The 15,305-nt window shown below is 48.7% G+C and overlaps 1 protein-coding gene across 3 annotated transcripts in view; it reads right to left on the bottom strand.

Moving 5' to 3' along the window:
- SEPTIN9 (septin 9) overlaps positions 1-15,305 on the bottom strand; it is a 165,142-nt gene that overhangs the window by 113,982 nt on the left and 35,855 nt on the right. The window contains exon 1 of one of the 3 annotated variants that reach the window (XM_071452608.1): positions 2,798-3,365. The exons of 1 other annotated variant lie outside the window; for it this stretch is intronic. In XM_071452608.1, the coding sequence (XP_071308709.1) occupies positions 2,798-2,819 (22 nt within the window). In that variant the 5' untranslated portion in view covers positions 2,820-3,365. Of the gene's footprint in view, positions 1-2,337; positions 2,690-2,797; positions 3,366-15,305 lie in introns of those variants that run through there. One more of the 3 variants, XM_071452607.1, reaches the window with a different exon arrangement.

The following is a 15,305-nucleotide window of genomic DNA, read 5'->3' as shown; positions in this document are numbered from 1 at the left end:
CTGGTGGTATCAGCACCACAGAACCACCTAGGCTGGGAAAGGCACCTAAAATCATCCACTCCAACCATTGTTTGCCACTTCTGTGCCCAGAATCTCTTCAAGAACAGTTCTGCCACACATGGTTTGTCCTTCCCTCCAGCTGAGCAGCTCTGCCTGCCTGTGCTGACTCCTTCAAGCAGGGACCTGTGGAGCAGATCAGGCACCAGACCTTCAGGCCATCCATTTCCCCATCCCACAGTCCATGCCAAAGTCACGGATCACAAACACCACCAGGATGGTCTGCACCTTTCCAAGGGCCCACACAGCACCTGAGCGAGGGCAGAGCAGCTCTGTTCATCATCCTGGCAACCTCCTGAGCTGAAGGAAGGCACACACCACATTCATGTACACCTGGCCCAGGCCACCAGGCACAGCCTCGTGCCATCCCTGCTCACAGCACGGAAAACCAGTGGAAAACCAGCTCCAAATGCACTTGGACATTGGGGTTTTTTTTGCAAATATTGCTTCAGAACATTAGCAAGAGCTCCAGCACCTTTGCACAAGGATGAGCAGTGACAGCCAGCCTGGGCACCAGGGCTCTGTGCTCCTTGCAGCCTGAGGGCTCAGAGATCCCCACCCTGGTGCTCCTTCCCAACAAAAAACCCTGGATCACAGCACCAGGGTGTTACTTTGAGTTTTTAAGATTTTTTAAACTTTCTGATGTTGACATTTTTGTTGACAGGTACCACTGTCACCCTCCAATCCACTGTCACTTTTAGGAAACTATAAATGTTAGAGTCAGAAAATAAACAACCCTTTTTTTCTCTTTCACCTAGAGAACGGTGTGAGCGTGTGTTCTTTTGTGTCCTATAACGACACCAGGGAATCCCCTTTCCCCCCAGAGACCCTTTGCAGAGCTGCCCAGCGCCTCTGTGAGGAGGAACTGGCCCCAGCGCTGCAGCAGGGATGGGATCAGCCCCCCTGTCACCCCGTCCTGTCCCTGCCCAAAGCTGCTGCAGCTCAGGCAGCTCTCAGGAATGCTTTGAAGTGGCTCAGGGCAGAAAGCACAAGCAGCAGAGAGGGACAGGGGGCTGCGGAGGTGCCAGCAGCGCTCTGAGCGCAGGATGCTCCTGCAGGTAAATCCTCAGCCAGGGGCTCTCAGCACAGCCCTGGAAGGGGCCAGCCGTGGGAGCAGCCTTCCCTGGCCACAGCCTGGCTCCACCCTGCCCTCAGAGCTTCCTCTGGCCGCTGTGGTTTCCCTCCCAGCGCTGGTGCCCGGCAGGGAACGCCCAGGATGAGAGTCCCTTGTGCCCTGGGGTGGCACGGAGGAGGGACAGCCCAGACCTGCCAGCCTGGGCGCTGCCACCCCTCCCGCAGCTCACAGGGGGACACAGGCAGCCTGTCCCCTGTCCCTGCCACCAGAAACCAGCGGCCACAGCCACCCTGGGCAGCTCAGGGCAGTGCCACCAGCCCCAGCAGCTGCCCGGAGCTGCGAGCAGCTCTTGGAGGCGCTCAGACATGCACCACAGGGCGGGAATTGAGGGGAATTAAATGGAGTTATTCATGTTATTCATTGCTCTGCCTCTCCCCCCACGCACGGCCAGCAAGGTGAAGCCCAGCAGAGAGCAGAGAGCAGCTCTGGGAGAAGCAGGGAGCAGCTCTGGAATAAGCAGAGAGCAACTCTGGAATAAGCAGGGAGCAACTCTGGAAAAGGCAGGGAGCAGCCCTGGAATAAGCAGGGAGCAACTTTGGGAGAAGCAGGGAGCAGCTCTGGAATAAGCAGGGAGCAACTCTGGAATAAGCAGGGAGCAACTCTAGGAGAAGCAGGGAACAATCCCGGAATAATCAGGAAGCAGTCCTGGAACACTCAGGGAGCAACTCTGGAATAAGCAGGGAGCAGCCCTGGAATAAGCAGGGAGCAGTCCTGGAATAAGCAGGGAACAATCCCGGAATAAGCAGGGAACAATCCCGGAATAATCAGGGAGCAGCCCCCGAACACTCAGGGAGCAGCCCTGGAACACTCAGGGAGCAACTCTGGAATAAGCAGGGAACAGCCCTGGAATAAGCAGGGAACAATCCCAGAATAATCAGGGAGCAGCCGTGGAACACTCAGGGAGCAGCCCTGGAACACTCGGGGAGCAGCCCTGGAATAAGCAGGGAACAATCCCGGAATAATCAGGGAGCAGCCCTGGAACACTCAGGGAGCAGCCCTGGAACACGCCGGCAGCCCCTGCCCAGCCAGGCAGGACTGGGAGGGCAAAACCGCCGGGAGGACGCTTTGGCAAGCTGGAAAATCCCCGCCACAGACACACAGACAGACACACAGACAGACACACAGCCACGCAGCCAGGAGCCAACCTTCAGAGCAGAAGCGCGTCTCCATGCCAAGAGCTCGGTGATTTTCCTTCCTCCCTGTGCCCGGCTCGCAGCTCTGAGCTCACAGGCTCAGCATTCATCCCCCCGCGCACATGGGAGCCCAGGGGGGAGAGAGAGAGGCACTCAAATGAAATCCAGACCTAGAAAGCAATTTCTTCTTCCCCCCCTTTGCTTTCCCCCCTTAGCCCCCCTCCTGGCTTCTGCTGGAATCACCGTCTGTCTCCAGGGCTCAGGAGGATGGGATAAAAAAAAAGGGAAAAAAAAAAAAAGAAAAAAAATGCAGAAGGGAAGCATTGCAGGAAAAAAAAAAAAAAAAGGAAATAAATAAAGGAATCGGCTGAAATCCACCCGGAGCAGGGCTGTTCTTCTGAAAGTACAGAAGCTGCTGGAAAGGTAGGAGGGTAGGGGCAGAATATAACATATTAAAAGATCAATAGCCTACCTGAAATCCGGTCCCTCTCCATTACTACGGGATATATTTAGCATCCGCGTGTCACGGCCGTCCCTTTTTTCGGTGGCGTCCCCTTCTTTCCCCCACTCTCCCTCCCTCCTTGCCTTGCCTCCTCCTCCTCCTCTTCCAAAAAAAGCTCTTTGTCTGGTCTAATTTCTTCAATCTGTTGCAATCATGAATGCATCCAAATTACCACATTTCCATGTGCTGATCATATGTTTGTGCTCCAAACTGAAGTAGCTTTGTCTCTTTGAAATGAAAACGAAGAGTGAGGGAGAAAGAGAAAGGAGGAAGAAGAAAGGAAAAGGGGGTACATGACCCGAAAAATCCTGTAACTCCCTGGAATACTCCAGCAGGCGCAGGAAAACTGGAAATCCCGAGTCCTCTGTAAAACAGTCTTAAAGCTACAGCGTGCGAGTGTCCGGGGGAATGCTCCAGCCTCCACAGCTCCCTCTTAATATCCACCAGGAGATGCTTAAGGAACTTGGCTCCTCACAATAACACAGCCAACAACTCATCCAGCTTCTCAAATCTCTCCCCACTTCCCCAGTCTTATTTTCCTGCTATTTCCTCTATCCCCTCCTCCTTCCTTGGCTCCAGCGTTTTAAAAGCGCGCAGATCCCGCACGCTCCCCCCCCTTTTTTTTTTTTTTTTTTTTTTTTTTTTGCCAGGTCTGAAGTTTCGATTCATGCATAAACTATTCGGCTGATGAGGGCTGACTTCATTCCAAGCTCAGCATCACGGGGCTGCTGCTGCTGCTACCAGGCGGGACCTGGTCCTGCGCAGCCCCTCGGGGGCTGCCCTGGCAGCGTTTCTCCCTCCTCCCCACGGCCTGGCAGCGAGCAGCAGGATTTCCGAGCCTGCCAGAAGCCATAGTGGAAGTGTCTGACCCGGGCAGGAGCTCTCAGTTCTCTCCCCGGAGGTTTGAGAGCGGGTTTGGCTGCCGGAGATGCCCGGGCAGGGGAGCAGAGCAGCCCAGTGCCCGCTGCTGCTGTGCCCGCAGGGATGGAGAGATGGAGGGATGGAGGGATGGAGGGATGAGGGGATGGAGGGATGGAGCAGAGCAGCCCTGCAGAGCCCGGTGCCCGCTGCTCCTGTGCCCACAGGGATGGAGGGATGAGGGGATGCAGAGATGGGCTGGCCCACACAGAAACTTCCCCTTGGCTCAGGAGTGAGCGCCTCCAGCAGGGGCTGCCCTCTGCCCAAACACCCTGCACAACCTTCCCGAGCCATCCTGCACTGATTCCTGTTGATAATCACAGAATTCACAGAATCACTGGGTTGGGAGAGACCTCAAAGATCATTGAGTCCAACCCAGCCCCAACCCCTCACCCAAACCCTGGCCCCCAGTGCCACATCCAGGCTTTGTTAAACACACCCAGGGATGGGGACTCCACCACCTCCCCAGGCAGCCATTCCAGAACTTTATCACCTTTCTGTAAAACTCTTTTCCCTAATATCCAACCTGTATTTCCCTTGGTGCATCTTGATCACCCAGCCAGATGCAAGGGTACAGCCTCCATCCCCAGAGCTGGCAAAGAAACCACTCAACGCCCATGCTGAGGCAATGCTGGGAGGGAAGGCACAGCTGTTCCACAGGCCAGGTGTGCTGACAGGACCCTTGGGTCATCTGCATGGTCCAAGTGACAGTTTTTGCCCCAAAAACCTCATGAGTTCACACAGAAACACCAAAGTGTGACAGCTGTGACACAGCCTGGCACTGCTCTCATGCCAGGGGCAGAAGGACAGGTTATTTATTGCCCAGCTGGATGAATAAACCTGCAAGGAAAGACTCCAGGCACTACAGAAACTGCTGAAACCCTTGGGCAGCCTGGCCTTACTGCCCAAAGTAAGGACAGTCAGGACATTCCATCACTGAGGATTTGTCCCAATCAGCAGCAGCTGCAGTTTCAGCATCCCCAGACCAGAGGGAGGAACACAGCCAGCACCCAGCTGTGGGGTCAGCCCAGCCCCCAGGCAGCCCCACATCCCCAGGGATGGGGATGGGAAGCAGCCCCAAGACAGCGCAGTCCTTCTGGAAGGTTCTCTGCCATGCCTCTCTCTCCCCCAGCACGTTGTTATTCCCTGGGCAGAGGATTCAGATTCCTCCCCAAATCCTGCTCATTTGCTAGCAGAGCCCTGCATGCTGCTGCTGCCAGAGCCCGAGGCACTGGAGGGGACAATGAGCAATGTTTTCCCATTGACAGGCTCACAGAACATTTCCTGCCTCACATCTCAAAGGTGCTGAACACAAAGCAAGGACACGGGGGAGCTGCACAGCCCCGTGCAGCACAAACCCCACTGCCCTGCCTGCACCAAGCAGCCCCATGGCTGGAAAGGAAGGGAAAAACCCCGGGGAAGGATGGAGAGAGGAAGGAGGTGAATGGAAAGGAAAAAGGGATGGGGGCAGTGTTCATTTTAACCTCCAGACTTTAACCCATCAGGACCCAGGTGGCTGGGAAGGATAAAAGCACCATTCCTTGCAGGGCAGATCACCAGGAGGCACTCAGGGAAGTGAACCCAAACTGTGCTTAATGCAACTGAGCTTGACATGCACAAAACCTCCAGGTAGCTGCTCTCATTCAGACCTGGAGTACTCATGCAAATTTTAATGGATTCACTTTAAAGGTGCAGTGCTCACAAAGCATAAAAGGTAAACAATGGGGTGTCTGTGATTGGGAGAGGGGCACCCCGTGCTGGTGATGTCAACATGGGGGTTTGTTCCCTTCAGGGGTGTGTTTCCAGGGCTGGGAATTCCCCATTTTTCTTCGTTTTTGAGAAGCTTCTCAAATGTCTGTTCAAATGTGTGTTCAGTGGTCTGTGCACTGTACAAGTGCACACAGAGAAAGCAAACATACACTCCATTTTCCAGCAGTGCTGCTGCAGTGGGTTTTGTTTTACAGATTGTCAGTTACAATCTCCCACAGCTGCTAAGGGCTGAGGGGAAGTCAAGACACCCAGATTTTAGGAAGAGCACAGAGAACTCTCTGCCCTGGCCAGCTCTGCCCTCTTGGGGTTCAAACCCCCCTGGGGCTAATTTTGGAAAAACCACAAGGAGAGGGAGGATGCAGCAGCAACTTCAGGGAAACCACTGCTGTCTGGTGTAAAAACAAGCCCAATTTCCATGTGCAAACAGTGCTCAGGCACAGGGCAGAGCCCTGCTCTGCTGCCAGCCCGTGCTCACGGGGCTGCCACGGGCTGCACACGTTTTCCCTCCCAGCTTTGGACGTGGCAGCCTGCAGGAAGCACTGCCAGGTGCAGAGAAAGCAAGGAAGGAAATCACAAAAAAGGAAAGTTGAGCAAGGCCTGTGCCAGGCTCAGCTGGAGCTCTCCCTGTCACACACCTCTGCCAGGCCAGGACACAGAGACGAGCAGGGACTGTGGCCATGGCACAGAGCCCAGGGCAGCCAGGAGGGGCTTCAGGACTATTGCCACTGTCCCCAGCCCCAGCAGGGGCACAGCCACCTGCAGGAGCTCAGCCAGATCTGATTTGCTGCTCCTTGTCTGCCTTTCCCAGGTTTATGCTGGGATTGTGTTCCTGGGGCATTTCATTTGAGGTGTTTTCTTTCCTGCCTGGTTCAGTCCCTCAGTCACAGCTGACCACTTCCACCTGTGGGAAATGGATTTGTAGAGAGTTTTAAAAGTTTAATGAAAGGTTATATATAATCTTTTAATATAACCTTTATATATATATATATATATATATATATATATAATTCTTATCTAAATATATTTTTATATTTATATAAAATTAAAATAAATATAAAATATATTTCTATAGATTTTATCTATAAAAATAAATATATAATTTATATATCATTTATATATATAATATATAATTTATATATTTTAAATATATATATTATATATATATGGTTTTTTATATATATTATATATATAATAGATTTGTAGAGAGTTCTTAAAACCCATCCAATTTCCTAATTAAAAAACACTATAAATGTTTCTTAACCTATCAACTTTTTACCACACTATCCTATAAATACCTTAAAACTAATCACCTTAAACTACTCTTTGTAAATCTCACTACAATACATCTTTCATAATTCTATTTCTCTAAAATATCTTATTTACAAAACTATCCTTTAAAACATTTTTCTAACTCCATTTCTCTCTCAACAATATCTATCCTATTTTATAACATTTTAAAATCAACATTTCTTATCTCAAAATTTACATATGGATATATTAGTAAATTACATACAGTAGTTACATACAGTAAATTACGTATAATAATTATTATAAATAATGTAAAATAATTATTATAAATTATTTTTACATATTATTTTATATTATTCTACATATATTTATATATAAAATTATTTATATGTAGATAAATTATTTTACATAATTTATATATAAAATAAGATATTATTTTATATATAAATTGTGTAAAAGAATTTTTATAAATTATTTTATTATAAATTATGTAAAATAATTATTATAATTATTTTATATTTAAAGATGTATTGTAGTGAGATTTACAAAGAGTAGTTTAAGGTGATTAGTTTTAAGGTATTTATAGGATAGTGTGGTAAAAAGTTGATAGGTTAAGAAACATTTATAGTGTTTTTTAATTAGGAAATTGGATGGGTTTTAAGAACTCTCTACAAATCCATTTCCCACACCACTAGTGCATTAGCACTGGAGAGGATGAATGCTGCAAGCCCAGTCAGGGATCAGAGGTTCAGCCCTGGGAAAGCTGAAGGGAGCAGCCAAAGGCCTGCAGGGCCTGGAGAGGCAGGAAAATGGGGATTCAGCTGGTTCTTTTACAGGTTATGTCAGAAAATGGGGATTCAGCTGGTTCTTTTACAGGTTATCATCTCAGAAAATGGGCATTCAGCTGGTTCTCTTACAGGTTATGTCAGAAAATGGGCATTCAGCTGGTTCTCTTACAGGTTATGTCAGAAAATGGGCATTCAGCTGGTTCTCTTACAGGTTCTCTCAGAAAATGGGCATTCAGCTGGTTCTCTAACAGGTTATCTCAGCTATCTCAGCTTACTGGATATCTGGGAGGAGAGCACAGAGGGAGGACAGTGTGGCAGAGTGCAGCATTCCTAAATCAGATTATGTTTAGTGAAGCATTTTCACATGAGGAAATACAGGTCCAATCAAGTGCTCCAACTCAATCAAGTGTTACTCCATTATATTCACTCTGTGCTTTTACCCCCAGGCTGCTCTGAGCCAGCAATGAGTGTCTGAGCCTCCATGGACTGTTAGCTCTAAAAACCTTTCTTTTTACATTTTTATGAGCCTTGATGGTGGGGAAGAAAGGAGACATTGGCTAAAGCTGTCCTTTTCATTTGGGAAAAATTTAAAACCAAGCCAGGGGGATGCTCCTCTTTCCAAGCGAGGCACCCACACTCTCAGTGCTGCTGCTGCCCTTTGCCAGGTGTTTCTTTGCCTCCTCCCTCCATCCCCTGTCCCAGCTGGGCACACAAGGAGCTGCCCTGCCCAGGCCAAGGCTCTCAGCTGCTCCACGTTTGCTTCCAAGCGCTGTTTTGCCACTCCCTGCTATTTTTCTTACAAAAACCTCTATTTGCTCAACACAGGGCAACACAAATCACTCAGATCCTCCTGAGTTCCTCCTTTCCTGAGCCAGAGAGCCCACCCGGGGCACAAAGCTCATCAGCACACCGAGCTGGGGTGACAATGGCAGCAAGGGATGGCTGTGACAGCAGCAGCAGCACCTGGTCCCTCCTGCCCCAGACCCACACAGCCCCTGGGATGGTGCCCACAGAGTTTCCCCTGGAAGGATTTAACTTTAAGGGCCTTATCTTTAAGGACAGTCCCTCTCCTCCGTGCTGGCTCTCAGCCTCTCTGCCTGGAAGCCTCCAGCTGCTGGAAATCCCTCCTTGCTCACTCTTTAACGCTCCTGAGCTGAACAATTGACAGCAGCTGGCAGGGCAGAGCGAGAGGAGAGGCAGGACTGGGCACTCCTCCTGGGAGAGCAGAAGGAGTTTCAGGTAAATATTAACTCTTCCACAATCCCCTGCTGATGTTTTCCTTCCTGGACCCCTCCCTCCCATTAGTTTTGCCCTCTTGACCCTCTTTGAGAGCCCCAAATGGGGAGGGCACTCCACACCTGGGGTCTGTGGCCGTTCCCTGCTGGGGAAGGCAGAGCTCCATGGGGCACTGCTGAATCTGCTCCTCTTTCCAGCTTTGGTGCCACGTCTGACATGGAAACACAAAGGTTTCAACTGTGTTTCCTGGGGTACAAGAGGGACTCCTCTCTTCTTGATGAACTGAGAATTGATTATCTGAAGGGTGGTGATGAACTGAGAGTCGATTTTCAGAGGGGTGGTAACTTGATTGAGAATCCAAGGTTTTGTCTCACTGTGCTGGAAATTCGGTGGGAGGAGGAGGAGGAATGTTTTTGGAAGGTTTTCATTCTGATTTCTGTGTGGGTCAGCTCAACTCTGGGGTCCTCAGCATCAGAAGGATAAGGACTGTTTAATTAAGAAATGGCACTTAAATTATTTTTATTTTTAGTTTAATAACTAATCAATTGTGGGTCACAATGTGGACTTTTTTATCTAAGTACACAATATCACTCAAACTGGTGAAGAAGAAGGACTAGCTTCCACCCCAAAACTTCTATTTTATTATATATATATATTACTATATTCTAAAACCTTAAACTCTGAGTTTTTTACCCTGTGATATTACACATTTCTATTTAAACCACACATCTATAGTCTTAGTTCCATTATTCAATTTTGGAAGCCTTCTCCACGGCCTCAGGTCAAATGTGCAGGAAGGGGTCAGTGCCTGTCAGCACAGAAAGTCTGAAATTCTCAAAGACCAGGGTCAGAATCTATTGACAGGGCTCTCAGAGCTTCCTCCAGAGATGGCTGGTGCTGAGGTGAGAAATAACCTTGCTCAAGGGCTTCTGCTCCTGTCCTGGAGGAGCCACACTGCACTTCCACATTTCCTTTCCTCAGGGGAGCCCTGTGAACCTTGTCAGCATCATCAACAAATCTGTGTCACACTCCAGTGCAGAAAATTGTTATCTTAAAACACAGCCAGCAGCTGAAGCCCCCAAACATCACAGAGCTTTAGGCCCTGGCCATTCCTGAGCCACTAAATGGGAATTAACTAAATGGGAATTCTGGGGATTTTAAGGAGAATTCAGGTTCTTGCTGAATGGCGAGTGCTGTGGCAATCATTGTTTTACAAATAGCCAGCTGGGATGGCAGAGAAATTAAGCAGATTTATGATGGATTAATTAATTAAACAAATTGATGATGATCTGGAGCTACCAGACCTTCTGGGAATGTCCATGCCAGGACATCAGACCTGGGGGGATTCCAGGATACAGCATCCCACCTGAGGTGCTTCACTGCATTTATGGTGGCCACTTTTATTGGGGTAAAAACCCAGAAACTGAGGCACAAATCCATGGCTGTGTTTTAACTAAATGGGAATTCTGGAGATTTTAAGGAGAATTCAGGTTCTTCCTGAATGGCAAGTGAGTGCTGTAGCAATCATCCTTTTACAAATAGACAGCTGGGATGGCAGAGAAATGAAATGAGCTGATGATGGATTAATTAATTAATTAAAAAAGTTGATGATGATCTGGAGCTACCAGACCTTCTGGGAATGTCCATCCCAGGACATCAGAACATTTGGGGGGAATTCAGGATACAGCATCCCACCTGAGGTGCTTCACTGCATTTATGGTGGCCACTTTTATTGGGGTAAAAAACCAGAAACGGAGGCAACATTCCTGAACCACTGATTTCTATTTTACTGTCTGTTTTCCTCCCAGCAGAGCACAGAGAGAGCCAGGTGCTGTGGGACCAGCAGGGAGATCTCCCTCCTCACCCCTTTGGGGACAGACTGGAGATGGATCAGAGGAGTTCCAAGGACCAGGAGGAGCAGCCAGGGCTCAGCACATCCCCTCAGCAGCACAGCCCAGGGCTCTGAGCACCAGAATGCCCCAGCTGTGCACTCAGGCACTCCCTGTGAGTAACACAGAGCACGTGGGAGCCCCACAGGACCCTGCCAGGCAGCTCAGAGCCCACGTGCAGAGTTACACAAGTCCCTGTGTGTGTGTGTCCCTGCAGGAACCAGGCACCTGAGCTGGCAGCAGCCTCGTTGCTTTAACTCCTTGCTGCCCAGAGCTGGGATCACCTGCAGAGCTGTGCCTGGCTGGTGGAACCCTGGTCTCCACTGAAAAGTGCAGTTGATCACAAATATCAGGCAGTGTATTGTGTTCCTGATTGATTCCTGTGTGAATCTTCTCAGCCTAAATGAATATTAGAAAGTAGAATTGTTGGAAGGCCTGAGCAGGTACGGGCAGGGAGAGTTAGCAAAGTGTGACTTCAGGACTTAAACAGGAAAATATTATGTCTAAATTACTTCTAATTGCTGTTTGAAAGTCATATGCATGCTCTCTCAAAGAGAATGTGAGAAAAGCATTGTGTAACTCATTAGAATCAGAATTTCAGACTTTCTGTGCTGACAGGCACTGGCCCCTTCCTGCACATTTGACCTGAGGCTGTGGAGAAGGCTTCCAAAATTGAATGATGGAACCAAGATTATAGATGTGGAGTTTGAATAGAAATGTGTAATATCACAGGGTAAAAAACCCAGAGTTTAAGGTTTTAGAATATAGTAATATATATATTACTATATATATATTATGTATTTGTTATCATATATTACAAAATAGAAGTTCTAGGGTGGAAGCTAGTCCTTCTTCACCTTCAGAATTTCAGACTTTCTGTGCTGACAGGCACTGACCCCTTTCCTGTATATTTGACCTGAGGCCATGGAGAAGGCTTCCAAAATTGAATGATGGAACCAAGATTATAGATGTGGAGTTTGAATAGAAATGTGTAATATCACAGGGTAAAAAAATTAGAATATAGTAATATAGTAATATATATATATATATATATATATATATATATATATATATATAACAAAATAGGAGTTTTAGGGTGGAGGCTGGTCCTTCTTCTTCACCTTCATCTTCTCCTTCTTCATCAGTTTGGGTAGTATTGTGTAATTAGATAAAAAGTCCACATTGTGAGCCACGAGTAGTTAGTTATTAAGCTAAAAGTAAAAATAATTTAAGTACAATTTCTTAATTAGATAGTTTATCATTAAAAAACCTTGTAGAAAGAGAGACAGGACTCCATCTTTAGCATATTAAAGTCCTGTAGAACTCCCAGTTTATAAGACTGTAATATGGATAAAAACTAATAAACATCTGAGTCCGAACAAAAAATACCATCTCACCCATTTAATCCCCACCTCAACGAAAAAGAGAAAAACTCCACAGCTGGTGACCAAGCTGCAGCTCTGCTGCTCTGCCCTGGTGGGGAGAAGGGCCATGTGTGATGGGGGCACACGTGCCCAGGCAGGGTTTGTCCCCAGGGCCGCCCTGCCAGGAGAGCTGCACAGCTGGGGTGAGGGTTTGGTGCCTCAGACAAAGGGGAATAGAGAGAGGCTGCCCGAAGAAATTCCTATGACCTCATCTAAGGACACATCCAGAGCCATGAGGCTGCAACCACAGGCTCCAGTTAACCCCTCAGCTGCTGCAGCCCAGCAAAAGGCACCTCTGTGCTACAGACACAGAATTAGGCTGGAAAGGAGCTCCAAGGGTTCACTGAGTCCAACATTAACCCAGCAATGCTGTGTTCACCACCAAACCATGCCCTGAGCGCCACACCCACACCACTTCTGAACACTTCCAGGAATGGTAATCCCACACTTCCTTGGGCAGCCTGTTCCAGTGCCAGACCACCCTCCCAGGGAGGAAATATTTCCTGGTATCCAATCTAAACCATCCCTGGTGCAGCTTGAGGTGTTTGGATGAGCTGTGAGTGGCAGTGCCCAGCATCCACATGATGGTGAACAAGGGGCTTGAGCTGGTGCAAACATGTGAGTGGGAATCCCTCCCCTTTCTGCCCAGGAGCAGCATTCAGACAGTGCCAAGGTCCCAGTGAGTGCCCCTTTCTAACACAGCCCAGAGAGCTGCCCGTGTCCAAATTATGCCCTTGACTTCCCAAAATCCCACACTCCCTTGGGCAGCCTGTTCCAGTGCCTGACCACCCTCCCAGGGAGGAAATCTCTCCTGGTATCCAATCTAAACTATCTCTGATGCACTTTGATGACATTTCATTCACCGAGGAGCTGCTGACACCACAGTGCCCACTGTGCATCCCCCAGCTGGCCCTGGGCTGCTGCACTCCCACCTGGAGCCCAGGTGCCAGCAGGAAGCTCCAGACAGATGCAGGACAAGCTGAAGGGCTGCACCAAGGTTCCCAGGAGGTTGCCAAGCTCAGTTTGACTCGTGCAGGGCTGAGCTGTGAGTGGCAGTGCCCACCATCCACATGAACAAGGGGCTTGAGCTGGTGCAAACCACACCTGGGTGGGAATCCCTCCCCTTTCTGCCCAGGAGCAGCATTTAGACAGTGCCAAGGTCCCAGTGAGTGCCCCTTTGTAACACAGCCCAGAGAGCTGCCCTTGACTTCCTGCCTCTCCAAATTATGCCCTGCACTTCCCAAAATCCCACACTCCCTTGGGCAGCCTGTTCCAGTGCCAGACCACCCTCCCAGGGAGGAAACCTTCCCTGGTATCCAATCTAAACCACCCCTGGTGCAGCCTGAGCGTGTTTAACCACACACCAAAGAGGTGCTGTCACCACAATGACCATTGTGCATCCCCTGGAGCCCAGATGTTTGGAGCAGGAAGCTCCAGACAGATGCAGGACAAGCTGAAGGGCTGCACCAAGGTTCCCAGGAGGTTGCCAAGCTCAGCTTGTGGCACATGCAGGGCTGTGATGTGTGACAGTTGTGACAGCAGCACTCCCTGAGGACAAACCCCCCCCCCACACACACCTCTAATGGTTTTCATGGCACTCTGGGTTTGCTTATGTAACAGCCATCATGCACGCTCCAGTGGGGAGCCCCTGGCTCCTGACATTGCTTTTGTTGATCTCTCTGCCCTGGTTCACCCCCAGCCTCATAAAAAACAGTTTCTAGACTTGTCCTCTCTCAGACTGCAGGCACAAAGAGAGGAGATGCTCCTCAGGGCAAGGTGCTAGGTCAAGGGATGGAAAGAGCAAGATCTGTTGTCATATCTACCATGAATTTTGAGCAATCCAAATTAGTGAGCCCTGCTGAAATCCTGCTGTCCCTGTTAAAGCAACGATGCCAATTTAAACTCTGCCCCCAGCTATGTGTGCTCAGCTCTTCCACCCACCTGGCCTCACATCTCTCAATTTCAGTGCCCATGGGGAAGGATCCCAGGACTCACAGGCACTGCTCAGGGCACAGCTTTCAGCTTTTCTGCTGCTCTGTTTTCCCCAGCTATGAAATAGGAACATCAATAGCTATTACAGGGAAAAAACCAAATAAAACAAGAATTATCTGTGCCCATCTTGTTGAAATTCACAAGTAAGACTGTAATATTTTTATTTTTGTTAATCCCAGGTAACAGAGACCTCTGGGGTGCCCTGGACAGTGTGGCAGTGCAGTGACAGTGGGGTCAGTGGGGTCCTAGAGCTCGTGCCCTGAGCAGAAGCTCAGAGGCTCAAACCACAATCTGCACCTTTGAACCACCTCACTTCTCCTGCATCCCCAGCCCCACTGTGGCTTCTGGCCCAGCTACCTGGGCTACCATCTGTTGGGAAGGATGAAAGTTTGACAAGAAAGTCTCACAGATATGGATGCTTAGCAGAAAGATTTTTGAATGTAGAGTCTGATGAAGGAATAGAGATGGAAGCAAGTTTTGATCTAGAAGAAAAGAATTGCTGAGCCAGTCTCACTGGATAACCAAGGAGGCAAAGGGTGTGTTAGTTAGAAGGGGGTTTTATGGCTTAGAGCAAAGGATAAACCCACCCCAAACAAGAAGATGTTTTTACCAAGCAGAAAGAGAGAACAGGCAAACAAGGCAGCAAATGTGGCAAGTAGAAAAAAGGTCTCAGAATTTTCCACTGCAAGAAAACTGAAAAACAACTTCTAGCTTAAACTGTAATGTAGAAACTTATAGTGATTGGAGAACAGTAACATGAATATGGTAATTACAGTAGTTATGATAGGCTATAGGTAAAAGTTAAGGTACAGATTGGTTCTACTGTATATTAAGATGCTCAGCAAAGAAAAGTCTCTAATGCACTGTAACCAAACCCAAAGGGTGTCCAGGCCTGCCTGCAGCTGGAGCTGACAGCTGTGGGCACAGCGCTGTCACCCACAGCCCTGGGCTGCTGTGACACCTTGGGTACAATAAACTGCATTTTGGAGAGCAGCCTGGAGCCCCACATCTCTCATTGAGGCTCTTACAACCATCCACATGATGGGTGAACAAGGGGCTTGAGCTGATGCCAACATCTGGGTGGGATTCCCTCCCCTTTCTGCCCAGGAGAAGCATTTGGACAGTACAAAACAAGCAAAGGTCCCAGTGAGTGCCCCTTTCTAACACAGCCCAGAGAGCTGGCCTTCACCTCCTGCCTCTCTAAATTATGCCC

The sequence above is a fragment of the Agelaius tricolor genome, unplaced genomic scaffold (assembly GCF_023055355.1).
Source record: "Agelaius tricolor isolate 1412-34295 unplaced genomic scaffold, bAgeTri1.0.p SCAF_35, whole genome shotgun sequence".
In the NCBI taxonomy this organism is placed as follows: Eukaryota; Metazoa; Chordata; class Aves; order Passeriformes; family Icteridae; genus Agelaius; species Agelaius tricolor.
The sequence above is the reverse complement of the archived record's forward strand: the minus strand, read 5'-3'. Positions and strand labels throughout refer to the sequence as shown.